At 41.9% G+C, this 21,939-nt stretch overlaps 4 protein-coding genes across 4 annotated transcripts in view; 1 reads left to right on the top strand and 3 right to left on the bottom strand.

Annotated features, from left to right (window-relative positions):
• Positions 1-26, bottom strand: part of pank2 (pantothenate kinase 2) — a 5,358-nt gene extending 5,332 nt beyond the window's left edge. Inside the window, exon 1 of the mRNA XM_030771971.1 lies at positions 1-26. This exon is cut by the window's left edge and continues 292 nt beyond it. The gene's annotated coding sequence lies outside the window, so the exon portion shown is untranslated.
• Positions 27-937: 911 nt separating this feature from the next.
• On the bottom strand, positions 938-8,300 carry mavs (mitochondrial antiviral signaling protein). The gene is made up of 5 exons (XM_030771130.1): positions 8,282-8,300; positions 5,411-5,540; positions 5,063-5,243; positions 3,269-4,107; positions 938-3,094 (listed from the first exon to the last, which is right to left on the bottom strand). Exons 2-5 carry the CDS (start codon positions 5,531-5,533, stop codon positions 2,093-2,095), a joined length of 2,145 nt encoding a protein of 714 aa, XP_030626990.1. The 5' UTR covers positions 5,534-5,540; positions 8,282-8,300; the 3' UTR covers positions 938-2,092.
• A 5,599-nt stretch (positions 8,301-13,899) lies between these two features.
• On the top strand, positions 13,900-16,344 carry LOC115810440 (osteoclast stimulatory transmembrane protein-like). Its single transcript, XM_030772372.1, has 2 exons — positions 13,900-14,757; positions 16,045-16,344. Exons 1-2 carry the CDS (start codon positions 13,900-13,902, stop codon positions 16,342-16,344), a joined length of 1,158 nt encoding a protein of 385 aa, XP_030628232.1.
• A 3,042-nt stretch (positions 16,345-19,386) lies between these two features.
• LOC115810439 (probable G-protein coupled receptor 151) lies at positions 19,387-20,565 on the bottom strand. The gene has a single exon (XM_030772371.1). The coding sequence runs from the start codon at positions 20,563-20,565 to the stop codon at positions 19,387-19,389; it is 1,179 nt and encodes a 392-aa protein (XP_030628231.1).
• Positions 20,566-21,939: the final 1,374 nt, after the last annotated feature.

Here is a 21,939-nt window from a genome sequence, read left to right as displayed (position 1 = left end):
CAGACTAGCATCCGTAGAAAGCTGGCACAAATATACGTATTTCGCTCGGTCCGACTCCCATTGTATTTTACATCACTGTATATTTACGTCTCTCTGTTTACAACACAAGCAGTTCGCCACATGATTTGTTACTGGAAGTGCCTCGCAACTCGGTTGAAAGCGCTGTGGACCAATCGTTGTCTTAGTTTTACTTCTGGTTATTTTATTAGCCAATAATGTTCCCTTGTTCGCCAGAAGATGGTGTGAAGAAGGTGTTGGCTATTACGGTCTAACGGTAACTGCTAATTGTGGGCTATAACCTTATATTCTGGGAAACGAGAGAGATCACACAACTAGGCCATAGACTGAACGTGTGTTAAAACGTCTGTCAAATATATGGGCACTGTTTTACTGTTTTGAAAACTCTTTTATGGACCGGCGCACGTAACAGCTAGGTGTCTTAATACTCATTACCACTGCATAATAATTCACACTTACACCTAATGCAGAGTATGTGGAGTAGAGACAGACAAGAGTTTGTCATCATATATACCACAACCATTTTAATGATCCCTCTTTGTATACAAGTGATTAAAGACAGGCATGTAAAATCAAGCATACATTTAACAGCAAAACACCAGAGCCAAGCCATAATTTTACTCTCAGAGGTGTTCAAATGTTTTTACATGACACAAAGTAAATGGTCCCTCTTTTAAATGCTGACCTTACATCTACATAGGAAACATTTTTTTTTTTTAGGAAACTAGATCAAAATGCAAAGTCTATTTACAGTGAGCCATATCTGATGATACCGTTGTTGTTTTTGAAATTCCATAATAATTAAAAAAAAAAGTGATGGAAATCCTCATTATGAGTATTTAATAACACATCATTCTATTCAACTTTTCTGCATAAAAGTTGAAAAGCACAAAATCCAAAGGGTCATTGTCTCTGAAGAGTTCAAACTCGGCACTGAAATGGTCTCTCAGTGCATAATATATTTCTGTATATTACAGTAATGACACACTTGATTAAATCAATGAGGAGTTTAAGGATTTGTGTACAGCCAAGAGTTAGATGTACAGGCCGAGTAAAGAGTTCTTTTCGCCTTGTTGAACACTGATTATTTAAAGGCCAGGTCTCTTTCAATAAGCATGTTTATAGCAAAGGTTCAGTTACAAAGATTCACAGTGTATTGATAATAAAGGAGGTTAGACACAAACAAGCTGTGTTTACATCATACACACATGGCATTTACATTTGTTAAAAAAAATGACTCGTGCCATACTTGGCTCAGTGCTGCTCCTCAGCACTTCCATTATTTGCTGTGCCTCTATTCATTCACTAATGCACTTCTTCAAGTCTGTCGGTAGACTACCCATTTGATGAGAAGTGAAACACAGCTAAGGACACTTTGTGAGTCCAGTGCAACTTAAACAACAGGCAGTGAAGGCTTGAGAAAGTCACCTAGAAAGTTTATATATCTTATATCAGGAGGAAGACCATGAGTTCCACGGTGTGTGTATGTGTGTGTGTGTTAGGGTTTATGTGTTCTTTTCTTGTGTACAGGAAATCAAATGCACAGGTTCCAACAGAATTTGTGCCTTTACACCTGCATATCATTTCGCCATTAATCTACCAAAGTTGTCACAAGGCAAAATCATGGCATTTAAACATAACTCACTATAAAATACATGATAAAATGTCAGTGACTAGAAACAACACAGTTTACCACCAAACAACCCTTGAACAGAAGACAAAGACTCTGGTCTTAAGCCTTCATTTTGAACAAAAGAATTGCAGGTAAATATGCATCCATAATTGCCCCTATCGATGTGTAAAAGTACCTCACAGCAAAGAATGTCATTTATTAACGTGTTAATCATTGATCAATTATAATGGAATAGCTGGTTAATGATTTACAATTTATTCAAGTGGTGAATGACTTCAGTATCATAAAGGAGCATTTATTAGACCCCGCTAAAAACACAAACAGAACACCCAGGGTAAGGTGAAAGATATAGGGGCTAGGGTTGCATGCATGGGTATCCTCCTTAAGTGCCACCGACAATGTGGAGCTTGTAGGTAAGAGTCCTCTTTAACTTTTTTACAGCTAATTTTTCAGCTTCCAGGCCATTAAAAGGGCTACACCAACAGCACCGGCAGCTATAAGGTAATGGTTTGGTTGGAGCTGCCTGTTCTCTCCCTCATTCATCACTGCCTCTCTTTGCTCCTGTATGCTCTGCAGCTCCTTCTGTGGGTTGGCATTGGGCTCTGGCATTGGGACATTTAAGCCTGTAACTTTTGGCTCCAGGGAGCTAACAACAGCTGACTCTCCATGGGCAGGTGGATCAACAACAGGAAGAGCCTGCTGATTCACATGGTCTATATTTCCCAGGTCCGGAGGTGACTGATCATCTGGCACAATGGAAACGTCTTGATCGATCACATTCTCAGCATGGCTGTCATGGTTCACGGCGTGCACTTCTTTGGAGACGTGAACATCATTTACAAGGTTGCTCAATGGCTGACCATCTAGGTTCTGGATTGAGGGCTCTTCAGACACCTGGACTATGTTCACCAGCGTCTCTGACTGCAAACTCTGACAAACAGACTCATAGTGATCTTCTATTGGCTGGTTGAGAGATGAGAGGCGGTCACCGCCGAGGCCATTCTCTTGACATGGTGTTAATGTGGCTTCATGGGTGGTGACAGAGTCAGAGGCAGCGTCACCAGAAGCACCGATCTTGGAGTTGAAATCGGGGACGGGCTCTTCTGCTGCCTCAGGATTTTCATCCACAACAGGAGGAGTCCTGACGGTGTCCTGACAAGTCTGCATTGTCACTGTGGACCTGCTTATCTCCAGGTCATCAGATGTCACAGAGCATGGCTCTTCAGTTACAGGCTCCAATGGAGCAACAGTATGTGCAGTCTCCCGCTGGGCTGGCATGCTTTGGAGTGTACCAGGTTTACTGAATTCCTCTTCCTCCTCCGAAACCATGCCCTCTGCGCCAGCAGGGGCTACACAGGTAGGCACTGGCCCTACAGCAGCATCGGTTGTGTCCTGGATTGTACTTGCATTTGACTCCTGATTTTGGTGTTCACTCTCCACAGGCTGTGAAGAAAAGAAAGCCAACAGTGGTTTCAGATATTTAATGATATCTCTACAATTCTGTTCATATTGTTAAATTTACATTAAGGTCATTTTGATGCGTTAGTTTAAGTGCTGAAGTGTCAGATGTTCTTAGAACTTAGAGGGGGTGTGTGTGTGTGTGTGTGTGTGTGTTACCTGATACATGGTTGGGTCAGAACTCTCCTCTGGTTCCTGATGTTCACTGCTGTCTTTTTCAGGTGGGTTGGTGTCTTGTATAGGGTGACTGACAGAGCTGTGGGTCTCTGGAACTGCCACTGGCAATGAGTCTTCCTCCTGGAAGTCAGTAGTTTGGGCAGGGGCAGTGGCTGAAGGGAGGTTAGTGGACTGGGGTTGTGCATTCGTTGAAGCAGGTGCCACGGGTGGGCCAGCAGGTATGTCAGAGTTTAATTGTGGTTGGTGGATCTCTGCAGCCTCCCCAGGTTTGGGGGTCTCACTCACCTCAATAGAAGATTGGTTTTGGAGTGTGGAGACTGGAGGAGGGGTGGTAGCATGTGGGTCAGAATCTAAGGGAGCGGTTTGCTCAGGTGCTGCGTCGAGAGAAGGTGCAGATGCCTCAGGCACCGAAGAAGGAGGAGTCACAACCTGAGGTACTGAGACAGGGTCATTGGCAGCAACCTGTGAGGATGGTGCATCTGTCTGGGACTGCGAGGCTGTCGACGGGGCGGAGATTTGGGGAGTAGTGGTTTGGAGGAGTGAGGGAGCTGCAACAGCCTGTGGGACGGACTCTTGAGGAGGAGTTGGTTCAGGTGGAAGAGGAGCTGGAGCCTGTGAAGCAGCAGATGGAGGAGCAACCGGGGAAGCTACGTCGGGCAAGGGCTCCGAGCGAGGGGCAACTGCCTGGAGTGGGGGATTCTGTTGCGAGGGGGCTGGCAAGGGGAGGGTAGAGGCGGGAGCAGCATGGACTGTTGCTGTGGTGACGGTTGCCGAGGGAGCGGCAGGAGCAGGAGTGGGATCAGAAGCAGCTGCTCTTTGATCTATATGGAAGACAGCAACAAATCAATAATAAGGCACTGTGTGTGCAGGATCAAATACCTGAGGTTTTTATTGTAATGGTACACTTCAAAGCAGTGCTTCCCAAACTTTTCTCTCTCGCGGCACACCGTTTGCTTTGAGAAAATCTCACGGCGCACCACCATGACATTAAACATACAAAATCCCCGCAAACAAGGCACAAAGGAACCGGAGCAGAGGAATCTCCTGTAAACGTGAACCCACAGCTAAAGTATTGATCATTGTATTGTCTGCTGATCACCACTTTAATTTTCTTTTCCTGTTCAGCGCTACAAGAGGGGGATGGGTCAGGTTCATGGTCGGACGTCCTTTTTAGGTATTTGTCCATTTTCTTTCTATGCCCTTCTATGCCTACAGCATGGCAGTTATTAGCGGACAACTGTAGGCTATATTTGCTACTTTTGCAGCTATGTTGTTGTGCTGTGTGTGAGGTGTGATTGGCTGTTAGTTGTGTGTGAGTGTAATATCCTAGTGTGATTGGCTGTTAGTTGCGCGTGAGTGTAATATCCTAGGATTGACCGATAAAGACAGTATCAAAATGGATGAAAGCGCAAATATGCAGTTTAGTACAATCAGAATAGTCAGTTAAGTTTAGAAATAATGACATAAAATGTGATTTAATTAGCCTACATTTAAATTATTATCAACGCCAAAAAAGCTGAATATGGATTTTTCCTGCGGCACGCCTGGGCAGCTCTTATGGCACACCGGCATGCCGCGGCACGCAGTTTTGGGAAACGCTGCTTTAGAGTGTATGACTCCTGTGGCACTCTTCAGCATGCTGTAGAGGGAAGCGCATTTCAGATTTCTGTCTTGGTGTAAAGAGCCATTAACTTGTAAGCATTGTTGGTAGTCGAGCAGAAGTACATGGTATGTTGGTGTGTGATGGCATTCTAAAGATTAAGAGAGGTCTCTTACTGGTGCGTCCTGTCAGGGCATTATAAGCACCACTTATTTCATCAGCCAGTTCATGGTGTTCGCATTCATACAGTGCTCTAATGAAAACATCAGGCCAGTTCTCCCTTCGTCGAAGGTTGTCCAGCAACAGCTGCATAGCATTATAGTTCCCCACAGTTTCTCTCTTAGCTTCTATCTCTTCCTGCAAATGAAAAGCAACACACAGTTATATTCATATTTCATTACAATTGATTATTAACTATTAATGCATGCATGACTAAGGATCAGTACATTGGTAAATATTACTAGTTTTACGCAGACTATGCCACATGGGTCGGTATGTTATGGACGTGCGCGTGACGCATTTACCTGATCAGAGAGTGTGAGGCAGGTGAGATGAGGTAAGATCTCTCTGACTCTGACGACTGAGGCTAGCCGAGCCATTTTCGGCCTCACGACGTTCTGATACAGTTTGTCATTCACATACGCCATTTTCACACTGAAAGAAAGGAAAGGGGGGGAGGGGTCGTGTTGAACAGCCGATGGTGGACGTTTGGAACTTGTTCGTAATCTGTGCCCAGCATTTGGAGGTAAATCGTGTGTTTTCTGTAGTTAATAGACAGTACCTTTTTTTTTCTTTTTACAACTTTGACTTGCCTATCGCCGTTTCTTGCTCGGGTAAATCTGACACAACTGCAAGAGGACCCAATGATAAAAAAAAAGTGTACGAAAGAGCAGAGACTATCTTAGAGAATTTAATGAGTCCTATATGGACAGTGAAACAATTTGCAGCGACTATTAATAAGCCACAATGTAATCATGACACACTGTGAATTTAAACTCAGACTATTTCATCACCTTTTGATTGTTTATCACACGGTAGGGATGACTGCATATTGGGCAGTCCTGAAATAGAAACGTTCTGCAGTCAACAATAACCTTAAAAGACTGGGGAGACGATGTAATTTCCTGCAGAGGGAGGAATGTGAAAATGAAAGTGCAAAGAGACAAATGAGAAAGTCCCGACATGTTCATCTCCTTGCCTAGAACAAGTTCCACTGGATTTGCTGTTTCAATCACAAACGTAATGGTCTAACTCTGGTATTTCAGCGAACCCATGCCCATTTAGGTTATTTCCATCTTCACTTTCAGGTTGAACTCACACGCTTGATCTTTGCAATGAGAAAACTGTTCTTTGTAAATAGTTTGGCTGAAAACTGAAAACATATCAGATACACAATATCTTGGAATAATTAGCATTGTGATACTTCATCTCAATCCCTTGAAATTCCCCTGAAATTTTTAAGACGAAGTGAAAAGACCTAATGTCGTCAGAAAAGAAAGAAAAATGTCTGATGAAAATAATGAATGAAAGTAACTGCAGAACACTCCTCACACGCTGATGTTACAGTACAGTGGAATCATTTGGGAACACTGTCAACAACTGCCTAAGCAAGAAGACAGAATATATCACTGAGTTACAGACGGTTTGTGCTATCACAGCAAAGAGGCTATGAGTGAGAGCAGACCACCCAACCATAACAACCATAGTACAAACAGCTGTTGTGGGTGTGGCAGGTATTACATCATCAAATGTAATTCAAGCACGCTGAAATTAAATGACCTTGAATATACTCCAAAGTTAGTAACATATTAATGACTTCAAACTGGAAATTTTAACCGGCGCAATTCACGGCAACAGACGACCCTTTTTCCACTTTTTAAAAGCTTACTTGTACAGGTACATTACAGTGTGAAACTTTGCAATCAAATGGGAAAACTACAAACCTCCCAGATATTTTAAAATATATCATTCTCACAGCAACTCTACAGACAACTGAAAACAACCCTTTGCCTTTTAATGGCCTGATCACAGTTATAACAGAGCTGTTATCTTTGGCATAACATGCATATGTTTTTGTGATATAGCAGCTAGAATAGTACAGTAGCACACTTTCTCTTCACTAATGAATCAGACCGCGGCCTAACTGAGGTGGATCTGAGAGGACTACCATGTTGAAGTGAATGCCAGATGAGTGTATTTGTTTTGGTTCCTGGTTTGGGGTGCTTTTGCATCAATCTAATCAAACTGGAAGGAAACCATTGGCTGAGAAAAATCCTTCCCAATCAACCAGTAGAACATTTGGTTAATCAGGAGATGCTTTTTGAGACAAACGACTTTCCGTACGACTCTGTTTTAAGCTCATAAGGGACAGACTCATGTTGAACCTGTGAAAGATACTGAATCACAGTTTGTTTGCACGTATACAGCTCAGCCTGTGTAATCTGTTGCTACTTTCAGTCAAGTGGAACTTCTTCAGCCATCTACGGGACAATCAGGTCATTGGACGAAATGAACAATGTCACCGCTTTGCCCTTCACTGATGCATAGACACAGAGTCACACATTTACACTTTGCAACACTTTCAATGCAGAAGCCAAAGAGCAAAGTCCCTCAGGAACAGACTTGTGTATTATTATCAGCATTCTCGGCTTCTTTGAGACAGACGTGGTAGTATGTTCCCACCCATTTGGATACAAGCTCTCTTTAACTCTGTCAGGTTCATTACTTTCATCAGACTTAAATTAACATCATTCACAAGATTCTGGGGGAAAAAATACTGAGCGGTGCTGACAGACAGGTCAGTCGGCTGGAGGTCAAGAAAACTGATCCTCTCGCAAGGGCAGAGCTGCCAAACTATTTAGCAAGAATGTCCTTTAAACCACTAGGTCATCAGCATTTTGCCTAAGCTGTGCAGTTATTGGTTTGGGACCGAGACGTGTCAGATTTGATCAACAATGATCGTGAGCTGAATAAATATCTCAATTTAAACAGTAGCATTTAATTAAGAGACAGAAAAGTGTAGCTACGAACCACAAAATCCAGAACACACTAAATGTGTATGCATGAAACAGCACGACGAACAGGAAGAACAGGGCAAAACCCCTGTTGCTAAGAACAATACATGGCATTGTATGGTGGCATCGCTTCGAAATGTTTTTGCACTCGCTGGAACATGTTAATTTAATGTGTTTCGGGGCATTTTCTTCCAAACCATATTCGTTGTCCGTTTTGTACTATAGAAGTCAGCAAACACTCTCAACTAACCGCAATGGCGCACCTGCTGCCGTAAAAGCGGATGAAACAGTAACTAACGTGAATGTGACATAAATTGGATTTACACAAATCGCGCGAGGCAAGGCAAGTTTGTTGTTGTAAGCGTTAAAGCATTTTCTTACCTTTACAGAAGAGGTCACGTATGACTGCCTCGCCTATTCGCTGCAAATTTTACTTTCAATATATCCGTCTTCCGCTGTGCTCCGCTCCTCCTTCTAGTTAGTAGAGAAGCTTTGGGTTGGAGGAGCAGCCTGTACATCAATCTGATGGCAAGACATATTCACTGTGCCAGTGACATTGGTAAGGGCTTGCCCAAATGTACCACGGATAAACCCAACAAGGACCACATGTCCATATCTACACTGTCAGATGCGCAGAACATCTTAAGAGTTGCTTTAGAGTTTTTAGAGTTGCTTCCTAAAGGCTTCCAGTATAAGCCAGAGGCCTCATTCCACTATACCCCGTGTGTCTTGTTACAGTACGCATGCCAGTAATTGGGATGTAAATCTGATGTAATTTAACTTTAATTTTACTACAGCACTCTTAATTACGAGCTGTTATAGATGCTGATTAAAAGATGCACTGGCATAATATTTGACATTAATGTCAATTATCAATCGTAAACAGCCATGTGCTTGAGTTCTTTCGCGCGTCATCATGTGCCTGGGGTATTGTGTGACTCATCGGGCTGCCTATTTGCTATGTGCTCGCCCCTGAGTACATAAGTTCTTATGCTATATGTAAACACACAGCATATATGTACATTTCAGTTTGTTTGTGTGTACTCAAGATGCCGTTGCACAGACTAGTGGGCCCACTTCAGTTGCTAATTCATTCCTGTGTGCAGGTATGCGTGATTGACTGTGCATATGCAATTTTTAGAATTATTGTTCAGTGTGACTGTTAGTGCAGGCTCGAGTATTCATTTGAAAGAAACGTGGATTTTCATCTTATAATGTTGGAAAATTATTACTCTCCTTTAAGCTAACCGTAGTAACCATGATAAACAATGTAACCATAATGTATTCATTATTATAGGGGTGAATCAATGTAATCATTTATATTAAAAGTTATAACTATACAATCTTTGGTATTACAAGAAATATCAAGTTCTCTGTGTTCAAAAAGAAGAGGTCAGTGAGGCTCTTAAGGACTGCCTGTGAGATAAGGAAGGAGCCTCTGCCAGAGTGATGTTGTCATTAGCAACGCAGGCAGATGGCTAAACGTTCAAGGTCTCATGGTACGTCATATACCACTAATGAACAGGGCAGCAACTATTGGTGACCACTTGTTTTAGGAGCAAAAGGAAAATAAGAAATAATGATGTGATGTCATACAGAGTTGAGGGGGAATCTGTGAGGCTGGGCCGGCAGAGGCGCCCCCCTACAAAGAGATGAGGTAATGTGTATCTTTTTTGGGGAATTGATATGAACAGGTATAAGAATCGGTGCTTTGTGAGAATATGTCAGTCACTCCCCGGGACCTGACTCAGTTTGTTGTATGCCTTTTGAACTATACAATAAACTTACACTGCATCTGACTCATTGTTAGAGTTCTGTTGTTTTGTCACAGAACAGGTATCGTGTGGCGTTGGGACTCAGTCTCATTTGGCCCAGGCTGAGAATTTCACACACAATAACATGGAGGCGTGTTAGTTTTACCTCTGTGTTTGAGCTTATTTGCTTTAATGTTAGTTCACTTTGGAGTGTTAACTTAAAATAGAGTCCAGACACATACATCTTTCACATTACAGACATTTCCTAAAGATACATAAAACATATTTTCTAAGAGCACACAAACTGAAGCACAATGACACATTTCCTATTACCATTAACATAGGAACAAAAAGGACTTTTTTTTTTTTTTTTTTTTAATCCAGAGATTATGGATGTGAGCCACAGGGATACTTAATACAGTTCTAATTTTATCTGAAATAAAAATTTGACATCAAGATCAGGAATAATGGCTGTTGTTCTGTTTTATGCCAGTAGATGGTACTATATGCTCAGAGTTTGACCATTACTCTGTTTTCTCTCTCTCTCTCTCTCTCTCTCTCTCAAGTTTTCTATTTTTTATTACAGATTAGTTCAGCGCTTTGTGTTGATATGCATGTGCATGCTATGAATTCCCACAAATACACATATCTGCATACCTGGTGGTAACAAGGTGCTGGACAGTGCGAACAGGTTTGTGTGAACTGGCAGCTCCCAGCCTTGCACATCAGCAGCATAGGGCTACCCTGGTCACTCTCAATTGGGAACAGTTTTGCAGCTAAACCAGATAGACCCCTGTGGCTTTAAAAACCCCTTTATAGAATCACACTGCTGACCCGCATTGATCCTGAGCCATGCGAGGAAATGACACTCATCAGGCCATTTTGCTCTGTGACTAAAACTCAGGAAAAAGAAATGTCCTGCTGAGACTCACCATATGGAATGGTAGAATTTGATCAGATATGAGTCATCACTCTAAAAAACAAAACAAAACAAAAAACAAAACAACACAAAACAAAAAGACAAATAAACATTTCCACTCAGTACAGATGCTAGAACATCCACATCAATGCTTTACGTGAAGCTGAATTTCTTGATGAATACTCATGGAGGGAAAGCCTATCAAATCAAACTGTGGATAGCAATAAAACATTACTCCTTTTCCCACTTTACCAAATGACTAGCTGGGATATGTCGTTGCATATTCATTCAATAAAGAATTGTTTTGACACGCTTATGTTTCCAACCTACCATTAAAAGAAAGAATACCATTTCTATCAGCCCCTCTATCAGTCCAACATCACAAAGAGTTATAGGATTATTCTAATGAGAGTAATGTGAGTGTCACAGCCTGCACCTCCATTTTGTTTTGTTCTGTCTTTGTGCTCCTGCTCTGTCTGTCTCCGCCCCTCACCTGTTCCTGTTTGTCCCGATTATTAACCTTGTTAATTTGAACCAATCCTGTGTTGCCCTGTTTAGTTCTCCCTCTATATAAGTCCTAGTGTTTTCCTTGTCCTTTGTCTATCGTTGTTTGTGTTAGTTTGCACAACAGTCATGCTGCACCTTTTTGTTATTGGCCTTTGTTTTTGTTTCTGTTCTGCACGTGTATTTTGGTCTTCATTTTAAGTAAAGCCTTCCGTTTTTTCACCCACATCATCGTGTCTTGCACTTGGGTCCTGCACCACACCACCAGCGTGACAGAACGATAGACCATGGACAAGGCAAACACTAGGACTTAAATAGAGGGAGAACTAAACAGGGCAAAACAGGATTGGATAAAATTAACAAGGTAATAATTAGACAAACAGGTACAGGTGAGGGGCGGAGACAGACAAAGAACAGGAGCACAAAGACATGTCAAACCAAAAGTCCAAAATGGCGGTGCAGGTTGTGACAGTGAGAGATTCTCATCAGTGAATGTGAGAGTGTGGACAAAAAAACCACTCAAATCTGGAATTTGCTATTTAGGACGTGGGGAGGTGGAGGGTGAGACCATCTTCCCACCATCATCTGATGGTAGCCAAGTTTTTACTGTAGATGCAGTATTAATTCTGGGGAAAAAAAAAAGAAAAAGAAAAAGAACACGCTGTGCCCAATTTGAGCAAGATGACATATGTTTTTTCTGGCGGCAAATCATGAAAGCATAGAAACACTTTTGGGTGGCGAGCCAACCATCAGTGAAAAGAGGACATCCGAGTTTAAAAATGCATGAGGCTGCAGAAAACACAATGGCGGATGACTTACACAAAGCCCGCTAGGCCGCTGATTGACAGCCTGATGGGTGAGTGTGCAAAGAGACACGGTAAAAGCTGTGCGCTGACCCCGCTAAAGCCTGTTGATGGAATGACCTTTCTCAAAATGCAACGTTTGGCAAGCAGTTTGAGGCCTTCCTCTTAACTTCATCATCTTGCGGTGATGCAAACCTTTGATCTACCTCCATCTTTCACCGAAGGTTAGGAGGACAACTCTCTACTGTCTCTTTATATTATGAAGTTAAAAAGCGAGGATGTCTCCTTGAACAGTCGACGGATACAAATGCTGTGACATTATTAAAAAGAAAAATTGGAGATAATGTCTATTGCAGGCAAAATCTTGCCCATAGTACAGCTGCATCAGCTGACCTGAGACATCATTAAGCAGCTTCTTCCTGAAACACACTGCAGTCTGTAAAGACTTTAGCATATGAACATAAACTTTACTGCATGGAAACAGTCATACAAACAGAAGGAACTGCAGCACAATCACATCATAACATTCCTATTTGCATCTGATACCGTGGAAAGAGGCTCTTGTGGTTGTATCTTTGTGCCAGTCCTTTGTGATGATCTATATGATGTCCATTGCAGCTTTTTTCCATTGTGCCAGTCAACATGACTGCGATGTTGGAGTTGAGCTATGGCTGTATGGAGATCTCTAATATCAGGAGAATCCAAGTTGTAACAATAAATACATCTTCCAATGTACTGGTCTTGTGGTATGTCCATAACTGTCCTCTGGTGACATATACAGCTGAGGATCTCTTTCTGTGTGTGTGTGTTTGTGTGTGTGTGTGCATATGTGTTTGCATGATATCAGGGTTTCCTGTGTGAGCTGCATTAATATTCAGCATTAGATGCTTGAGGAACTTGCAGAGGTGTCAAAACGAGCTTAGTGGACATAAGAAATTGAACTTTTTCACACATGCTATCAAAACATCCCACTGCATTTTAAACAACTGCAACTTGTCCTCTAGCTGGATTACTGGTAAGACTATATATCTCTGGCATCTATACATTATATATGTGTGAAGTCACTGTGTGTATTTTTGCATTGGGATCATGTGTAAAATGTGTAGTATCGTCTTTATAGTGTGCTTCGGGGAAGCAAAAGAAAATGAGGTTAAGATTCTGTATGGAAAGATACCGTGATTTACATCCAAAAAGCTATAGTATGGATTTCTCTTTCAAATCCAACACACTTAGAATACAGTTTTTGTGGCCACTCTTACTCTGTCCTGGCCTCTCTCTCTCTCTCTCTCTCTCTCTCTTTCTCTTTCTTTCTCTCTCTCTTTCTTGTTCTCTCTCTCTCTCTCTCTCTCTCTCTTTCTCTCTCTCTCTCTCTCTTTCTCTCTCTTTCTCTCTCTCTCTCTCTCTCTCTCTCTCTCTCTCTCTGTCTTTCTCTCTTTCTCTCTCTCTCTGTCTCTCTCTCTCAGGAATTCCTCACTTTAGCTTGCACCAATCAAAGGTCCATGGAAACTCTATCAAACCACTCAAAGAGAGCCAGAGAGGCTGTGTAAGTGTCCAACTTTACATATTTTCAACACTCAAATTCATACCTCCAGTAAAGCTATAGTAAAGCTATGCCAGCGGTGTTTTGAACTTGGTGCCTGCATGATAGGAGTTCATCATGGTCTGAAAGTATATGCTGAAATGCCATTTCTAACACAAATCACCTAAAAATGCACAATATTTAGCTCACACAATTTAGCTCACGCACTCTGCTTGAACAGAATAAGCAGATAACTTTTGAATGTCTTTGGTGGGACTTCCTTTCATAGTTCATCTGTCATCTGTCATGACTGTCATTTATAGCTTTTGTTTATTTGTTTTCTCTGTAGACTGTCCCGTATACACCGTTTGTCCTCCACGCTGGCCTTCCTTTGGGAGACGTATTCCAAACCCCATCCGTCCAATGTCAGTGAGGTTCTGATCCTCATAGCCCTCTGTGTTTTCACCTCCTGTACAATCTCTGGTCTTGCATTTGTGTGGATGGCGTTCAGTTTGAACTACAGCTTGGTTGAATCTGCCATCGTGGCAGGCCCATGCGCGTGCTTGATGTTGTTGCTGCTGATTTTGATCCATCCTCTGCGGTGCGTCGTCACGGTGACTGTGCCATCGCTGGGGACCAAACAGGGGCGCAAAATCCTTCTCTCCACTGCTCTGCTGATCTCTGTCACCAGCTGCGTCCCCAACATGAGCCGCAACATCAGCCTCACCCTCGACACGTTCAAATGTGCCGCCGGAAACGTAACCGAAAGTGCCCTTCAGTCCGGCAAAACACTGTCTCAGTCTCTACATGACGTCAAGGATTTTCTGAACAGCATACCTTCTATTGTAGAAACCAGTAACAATCTGGACATACAAGATAATGCCAACATAGAGGGGATGAAGAAGAGACTCTCTGAAACGTCGAACAAAATGAAGGCTGAAGTCAACTCCTTACACCAGTCTATAAGTGTGGTCTCTCACGTGCTCAAGAAGGTGATTGCCGGAATATTTGTGTTTCTGATGATTGGCAACTCTGCCTCGTATCTGATTGGCTACCTCACCGATGTGAAGCACGATAACGTGTACCTGTCCAGGCGCTTGCAAGAGGCTTTGCGTCGGAGTGGCGACGCTACGGTTCCGGAGAGCTACAGGAAGAAGCTGGTGAAGACGTCAGGCATCCGTGTGACCTCGCGGGAACTAACGCGCGGTCTGTGGGGGACCCTGGTCCTGCTGTTTTACGGATCATTGTGTGCAATGATGATGTACATGGATCACTTTATTTTCTCCACGCTGCAGGGTCTGTTGGCCTGGTCTTCTGACATCCCAGAGATTCACGGCTTTTTGAATACAGAGATGACTGTGAGTATGTCCCAGCCTGAACTCCAAAACCAACACCTCAAAGCCATTCAACACAGAGCAGAAAGCACAAAATATTCTAATCCCCCATTCACCTGTCAGTCTCTCAGTCATTTCGCCTCTCAGTAGAGTATAAAAATGAACTTCTTTTCTTGTCTAAAACTCAGCCAGTGAACAGCGTCCGCCAAAGATTTTAAATGGGATTTGAGCCCTGCAGTGATAGAGCACTCTATGAATAATTTGCCCTTGTAGTTCCAAACATACTACAACAGTTGCCATTTGACCAGCTAAGCATCTTTATTAACAAGGAAGTTAAGCCCCTGGTGTTTTAAAGATATTTAAGAGCTTTCCAAAAGGGAGAGAGAGAGAGAGAGAGAGAGAGAAAGAGAGAGAGAGAGAGAGAGAGAGAGAGAGAGTGCTCTAGTTTCATGCTCTAATAATTTTGACCCACACACAAAAAAACCCACTGTGTCTCTGATAGGAGTGTCTTCATTTCTAGACTGACAAAATTTGCAATTGCAATTACAATGTCAAAAAGAAAAAAGAAATGTGTTTCAAATGAAACATTTTTTCTTTTGTCTTTTCTCCTACACGTTCTTATCTTTTTCAGCACTGTGTTCTTACTGTGTGCTTACTGTGTCTATAAATGGGGATTGATGAATTCAGCTGGCCATGATAGCTGAGTTTCACAATGCTAATATTTGGAGACTTAACTGCAAAGTTAAAAAAAAAAAACTTCGAATGAGGCATTCTAAACAATACAAACTAATTTACAACATTGTAAATAATAATAGTTGTTATGTTTAAAAAAAAAAAGGCAAAATGAGTCATCCCTCACCTTGTTCTCTTGACGAAGGGCTCTAACAGTTTGTTATACGTTGGGTTTAATTTTTTTGGGTCCTTAAACTCTTAGAGGATGAGATTAATGCCAAGGAATGCAAAACAATCCTGAGTGTTCACCTTCATCCTATGGTGAAACATTTCTGTTCTACTGTTCGTGGACTCCTCCAGAATAACAGGAAATAGTGGGATTTGTAGTTAAAGAGCGGCGTCACATCTTTACAGTGGAGTTTTATATGTTATATAGAATCTCTCGTCAAAGTTATCGTAGTAGTGTCTTGTGGCCCTACATCTTATTAAAATGATTTATGTTGATGTTTCTTGTATAATGACTGATTCGCAATGATATTTGCTGTGGAAACTAAGAATGAGTGATCCTAAAGATCTGGGCTTTGCTATTTTTATCCTCGAGATGTTTCACTGTGTGTTTTTGTGTGTTTTGATTGGCAGATGACGACCACAGTCATTGGAATTATACCTGGGGGCGTCCACAAGCTGACGAAGCAATACTCCTACACTGTTCCACTTTTGCCAAAGGGGTGTGTTCACAAACTCTCCTCGCCAAATTCCTCTACCTTGACCTCTGTGTGTGTGCTCTTGGTCATTGCTCTCCTCATGCTGATGGGTGAGATGTTTGCTCGTCGCCTCCGACGAAAAGTCTGTGCCTCTTTCTACCATACTCGAGAGGAGGAGCGCACCAGACACATTCTGCAGAAGATTCTAGAGAAAAGGGAAACTGGTGGGGAGTGAAAGCACTGGTCTTTGAATGATATTAAAGTCAACTTAGAAACGCTTTTTTTCTGTTATTAGAATGAACTAAATATTAGGCTAAAACGGTCAAACCTGAAACATAAACCATTTGTTGACATTTTGTTTTTTGTATTGCTGACTGAAATTGACTCTTCAGTTTCAGAAAAGTTTCTTTTCACACCGCTAAAACGTGTTTCTTTTTATTGAGCGAATTTCTTTTTACTGAATTAAACTGCACACACTTTTCTCAACAGCGTAATAATCTCTAATAAATGTCTGCTTAAGGTGATACTTAAAGTGTGTGTGTGTGTGTGTGTGTATTTGTGCATGTTAGGGCATCCCAAAGAGCTCTGGTGCAAAGTCTAATATCTGTTTTGATGGTTTAGAGCAGAGGTTCTCAACTCCGGTCCTTTGGGAGCCACTGTCTTGTACATCTTTGTTTTAACTCTCCTGAGTTCAGGGCTGACACACCTGATTCCATCGATCAGTTAAACATCAAGCCCTTGATTAGCTCAGTTAACTGTGATAATGAAGAGTTAAAACAAAGAACTGCAGGACAGTGGCCCCCCAGGATTAGAGTTGAGAACCACTGAACTTCATATGTGATGATTCCCCATTTAAGCACTGGTGACTAATTTTCTCCTTCCTGTCTCTTCCCAGCACTCATGTGTCGGTGTGAGTATGCAGATATAATCTGTGTTGTTTCAGTGTTATTATGCTGGGTGTGTGTGTGTGTGTGTGTGTGTGTGTGCGTGAATGGGTGTATTTCTGTATGTCAGTTTGCCAGGGCATTTTGAAGAGCACCAATGCAGAGTGTAACATTTTTGTAAGCTGGTGTTTATTTTGCTAGCGTGTCTACATACGTGATTATGTGAGTAATGTGAGCAGTTACATACGTGATTATGTGACTAATATGAGTCTGCAGATAGGTTTGCATTTACTCCTGCACATAGTTTTATCAGAACCCACACTCTCTGCAGATACAGCAGCGGAAACAGGTGCACACATGATAAGTGTGTACATGATTATTTGTTGTTGTTGTTTTTTGGTTTTTTTTGGTAACGCAGGAACAAACAAATGAATTCTCAGAAAGCATCATGCTGAGTCATATCAAAACTACAGGGCACGTATGTGCTTTTGTACTGAAACTGACTGATTGGATTGAAGAGTGTCTTAGAAAACAGAAAGAATATCATCATTTTTACACGTAGGAATGTTGTTTTTACTTTAGTTGGTTAGCTTCGATAATCACATGGTGACATATGTCATATGCTCCACATGATCATATAATCCTAATGCTGTACTACATATTGAGAGAATGAATATATGCCAGTCCGGAACAGCATTAGGTAATACTTCCAGCTCTTCGAGCACTATGTGTGCAAGTACTGTGCTGTAAATTCACTCAGTCATTTCAGATTCTCTTGCCTGGCGAATGTGAAGGTGCTTGGGAGAAATTTTCTGATGACAGCACGTCCTGGAATTGTATGACCTTCAAAGAGTCCTTGGGAGATGGCCAAAGGAGGGCAAAAAGATTGTTTAGCTGTTTAGACAAGGAGGGAGCGGGACACATCTTGTTTATAACAACCACGATGCCTCTGAATGGCTGAGAAACATTCACACCAGTTTTGTAGACAGTAATCAGCTTCTGATCAAGCAGTTAGACGACAAAGTTGTAAGATTTTAGCTCTCGATGACTACATCTAAGAGCTGGAGAACTTTGTGCAGAGGCAACTTTTACCCCAGGAGGAAAGATCTAGATGAAAAGTCAGGGAACTAATACTGACCATTTTATAATTTCCCACTGAAACAAGACTTCTTCAGTTTAAATCATCTTGTGTGCTCCTGGTGCACAGGATTGCATCCTATGATTGCTGTGTCAAAAAGTGTTCTGATCTGACCAATGAGAGTAACCCATCTAAGCCAGCAGACCAAGACTTTCATGCGAGCAAAAGGGCGGTGCTTGGATTTTCACTGTCATTTTATACAACAGTGGAGGAGCTGAAGGAGTGAACACAACTACAGGGGTTTGCTGCTACTGACACTGATTGAATGAGTTTGCAGAGTCAAGCTCTGTTAATGCTAATTACTACTCTGTGATGCTGTAATATCTGTAATAACACTAGCTGGTTTAGAGTTCAAATACATCCTGTCTTTTATCTGTAACCTTGATCTGTAAAATGTAAATGTCAAGGTTGTTTTCATTATGACCTATTGAGGGGACCTTGGAAAGGACATTTAAGATCCTTTCAATAAGGAACCATTTCAAAACACAACGAAAGGTTATCAGCAATCCCCTAGTAATAGACTCTCCTATTACCCCTAAGTGCACTGCAGAGTCTTGACCTTCACTGTGAATAGAGCACAAAAGCTTAATGAAAGCTCCAAGGAAGCTGCCTGTCTGGTAGACTTGATGTTATATAGTGTGTGTTCTGCGTTTCAAAGCTCCTCTGGATTATAGTGGTTCACCCCCCCCCCCCCTCTATCTCTCCCTCTCTCTCTCACACACGACATTTCACTACACATTAAATTACATTATTGTTGTATAATCAACTGACTATGTAACTCCTGAAGGATAAATACCTCCAACTAATTTTAGCATTATTTTTCTAACTTTATGCAATAAAGAGAAAAAAAATAAATGTTGAAATTATTATACTTTATTTCTTGGAACAAACAGAGACAGTCAACAACATTTTGAAAGTGGATTTTTTGTTATACAGAAATACGAAGCTTAATACATTACATAGAAATGTTTATAACCACAAACCAGGAATTAATAAATATATTTAAGTCTAATGGTTACAGCACACAGATAAATGACAAGGGGTTATCGATCTTTTCTGAAAATAAATAGAGTGGCCAGTGTCTTCGATTGCTGCATGTCTAATATACTGATACCCTATAAAGCTGTTTCTCAAATTCTCCAGAATGAGTTGTGTGACTCCCTATTGAATTAATTTACTTAATAAACCGTTTCTTGTCTGAACGTCGCTACACGCCAGAGGAGCGTCTGTAACAATGTGTTGCTCTTAACTGATTTCACAAGGGTCGAAGTTCCGAACTGCTTTGCTCAAGTCTTTCCCATGGAAACGGATCGTGGTTTTCCGCAACTGTAGTATTTCGGCGTTCCGTCCAAAAATGCTCAAGGTCTGGAAGAGTACGACCAAACGTGTCTATGCAGGCCCCCGTCACAGAGGACTGAGACACAGACCCTAAGTTATCCAGCGCGTTGGTGACGATGTTTCGAACCTCGGACCCATTCCCCTCTGCTTTCGGGTTGTGCTTAATGTCTCGACAAGTTGCGAGCAACCACAGGCAGGACAGGCTTTCTCTGAACGGCTCAACCATAGATAAGACGATAGCGGGAGTGAGTGCACTAGACAGATAAGCACAAACCTGCGAGATTATTAGCAAAGCCGCCGGTGGTTTGCAGCTTTCGTCGGTGTTATGTCGCGCCCACATCCAGGAACTCCACTCCGGCAGCAGCATGAGTCCATGGGCAGCTGTGACACTCAAAAGCATCAGCGAGCTTTCCATTTGACGTGCAGGATTCTCGTGTGCCCTCGGTTTGGTGAGGATTATGGTTCGGATATAACATACGACAGCGAAAATACAGGGAACAGCGTGAACGGTGAGTGGGAGCATCTTGCTGAAAACACCCATGAAGTCTGAGAAATGAGGATGTAATTCATAGACACACAAAGTCAGATTTCCACGGGACTGCAACTTTGAGAACACAACGTTAGGAATTGGAAGGACCAGTCCAACTATCCATGTGGTCACCACGGTAACCAGCGCGCGTCTCGGCCTGAAAGGAAAGTCATTCCTGGTAAACGAAGAAAAGTTGTGGCGCATATGGCTCGTTGTCGCCAGTGTCAAAGTTTTGACAGCAAAGAAACTCTGCTGTAACCACTCCGACGTCCTACATGCAAGGTACCCAAGCGTCCATATGCGTCTGTGATAGGTGACCGCCCGCAATGGTGCGCATAGAACCAGGATCAACAAGTCAGTCGTGCTCATGTTGACTAGCAGTGCGTGCGCCTCTGACCCTCTCCCTGTTTTGAAACTGTGGATGAGCACGAGCAAAACCAAGAGATTCCCGCAGATTCCGACCGTGGAAACTGTGGTCAGAACAACGGGCAAAATCACAGTGGTGTCTTCTCCCGCCAGCAGCTGAATACCTCCCGCGAAACTCACGAGAGAGCCGTTCAAAACCATATTTATTACTGTACTTGGGCAATGAATCAACAGGGAAAGGACTCTTAATGAAAAAAGATGTACTAAAAAACGTTGTTGTTATATGCTGTCTAAAACATTTATGCTGACCCCGACATCAAATTATAAAGTTACTCTGGCAGCTCTAGTAATTTTACTCGTATTATTTGGAAACGACAGTAACTGGAGTTGTCCACTTCCTTTGTGGTGCTGAATCCTGTCTCCCGATTCCTGGAGGTTTCAGGAAAGAACGCGTTATTTTAAGAGCTGCCATTTAGTGTCGTCAAACACACACGTCACTCATGGATGTCGCCTTAAGCTACAGGCAATATGTCTGAAAATCATCCTCGACATATTAACTAGGGTTGATACATACTGTATCTTCCACAGGTGACACATAAACAGTGCTCACATAAATTTTGTATTTTTCTTTTATGGAAAAATTCAATTCACATTCAATTTGGGTGGATGAGTTGCTAAGTCCCTGTGTACAAAAAAAACAATATATGATATGAATATTTATATGATCAGGAGTGAAGCAAACTGCCTAATTCCTTATACATTATGCATAAAGGGCAATTCTTCAGCATGTGAACGCACACATGAAAATTATAGGATGAAGACTGTATGATTTTTATGTCTTCAAATGTACAGAGGAATCAGGAATGTGTCATATTAGAACCAATATGTGCACTTTTATCATAGACAATTCAAAGTCTCCAATCGAGTGTACCAGACCCTCATACTCTTTGCAAGTAAAAACATTTTAGCTTGGGGGTGCCGGTGTGTGTCACTGTGTGTCTGGGCGGGGGGTAGGACTGTGAACAGCCCATTCTGTCACCCCTGGTGAGAACCTGTTGCTAAGATACACCAGCAAGGTCTCAGTGAAAACCAGATCTATTTAGATCTATTTAAGAGGTCAGATTAGAAGGTGACTGGACAGGGAAGTAAACATGAATAGTAGGAAGGAAACGAGGAAACGAACAGAAAAAAGGGTAGAAATGAGAGAAAGGTTAATAGAGTAGAGGTACAGCAGGCAGAAAAAAAGGTGAGCTGACCCTTGAACTAAAATGGAAATGTTCAGGCTGTGATCAGTACAGTGGTTTAGCGCTTATTATAAATTCCAAACTAATTTTTCTAAACACAATTAAATCCAACCCTTTCATTTTGCCTTTTGTTTTTAAATTAAGCTTGAGATGTGAAGTAAAAAGAACTTTTTGGTCAAGCCTCAATTTAAGCAATTAAAGCTCATGCTAAATGTGTGTGTGTGTGTGTGTATACACTTAATGTATATGCTTTAAGTGCTTTAAAGTTACTCATACAATTAGAAATATATAGCTTAAAATCTCTCTCTCTCTCTCTCTCTCTCTCTCTCTC

Source organism: Chanos chanos, chromosome 4 (assembly GCF_902362185.1).
Source record: "Chanos chanos chromosome 4, fChaCha1.1, whole genome shotgun sequence".
Taxonomy (NCBI): domain Eukaryota; kingdom Metazoa; phylum Chordata; class Actinopteri; order Gonorynchiformes; family Chanidae; genus Chanos; species Chanos chanos.
This window is presented reverse-complemented; position numbering and strand designations above follow the sequence as displayed.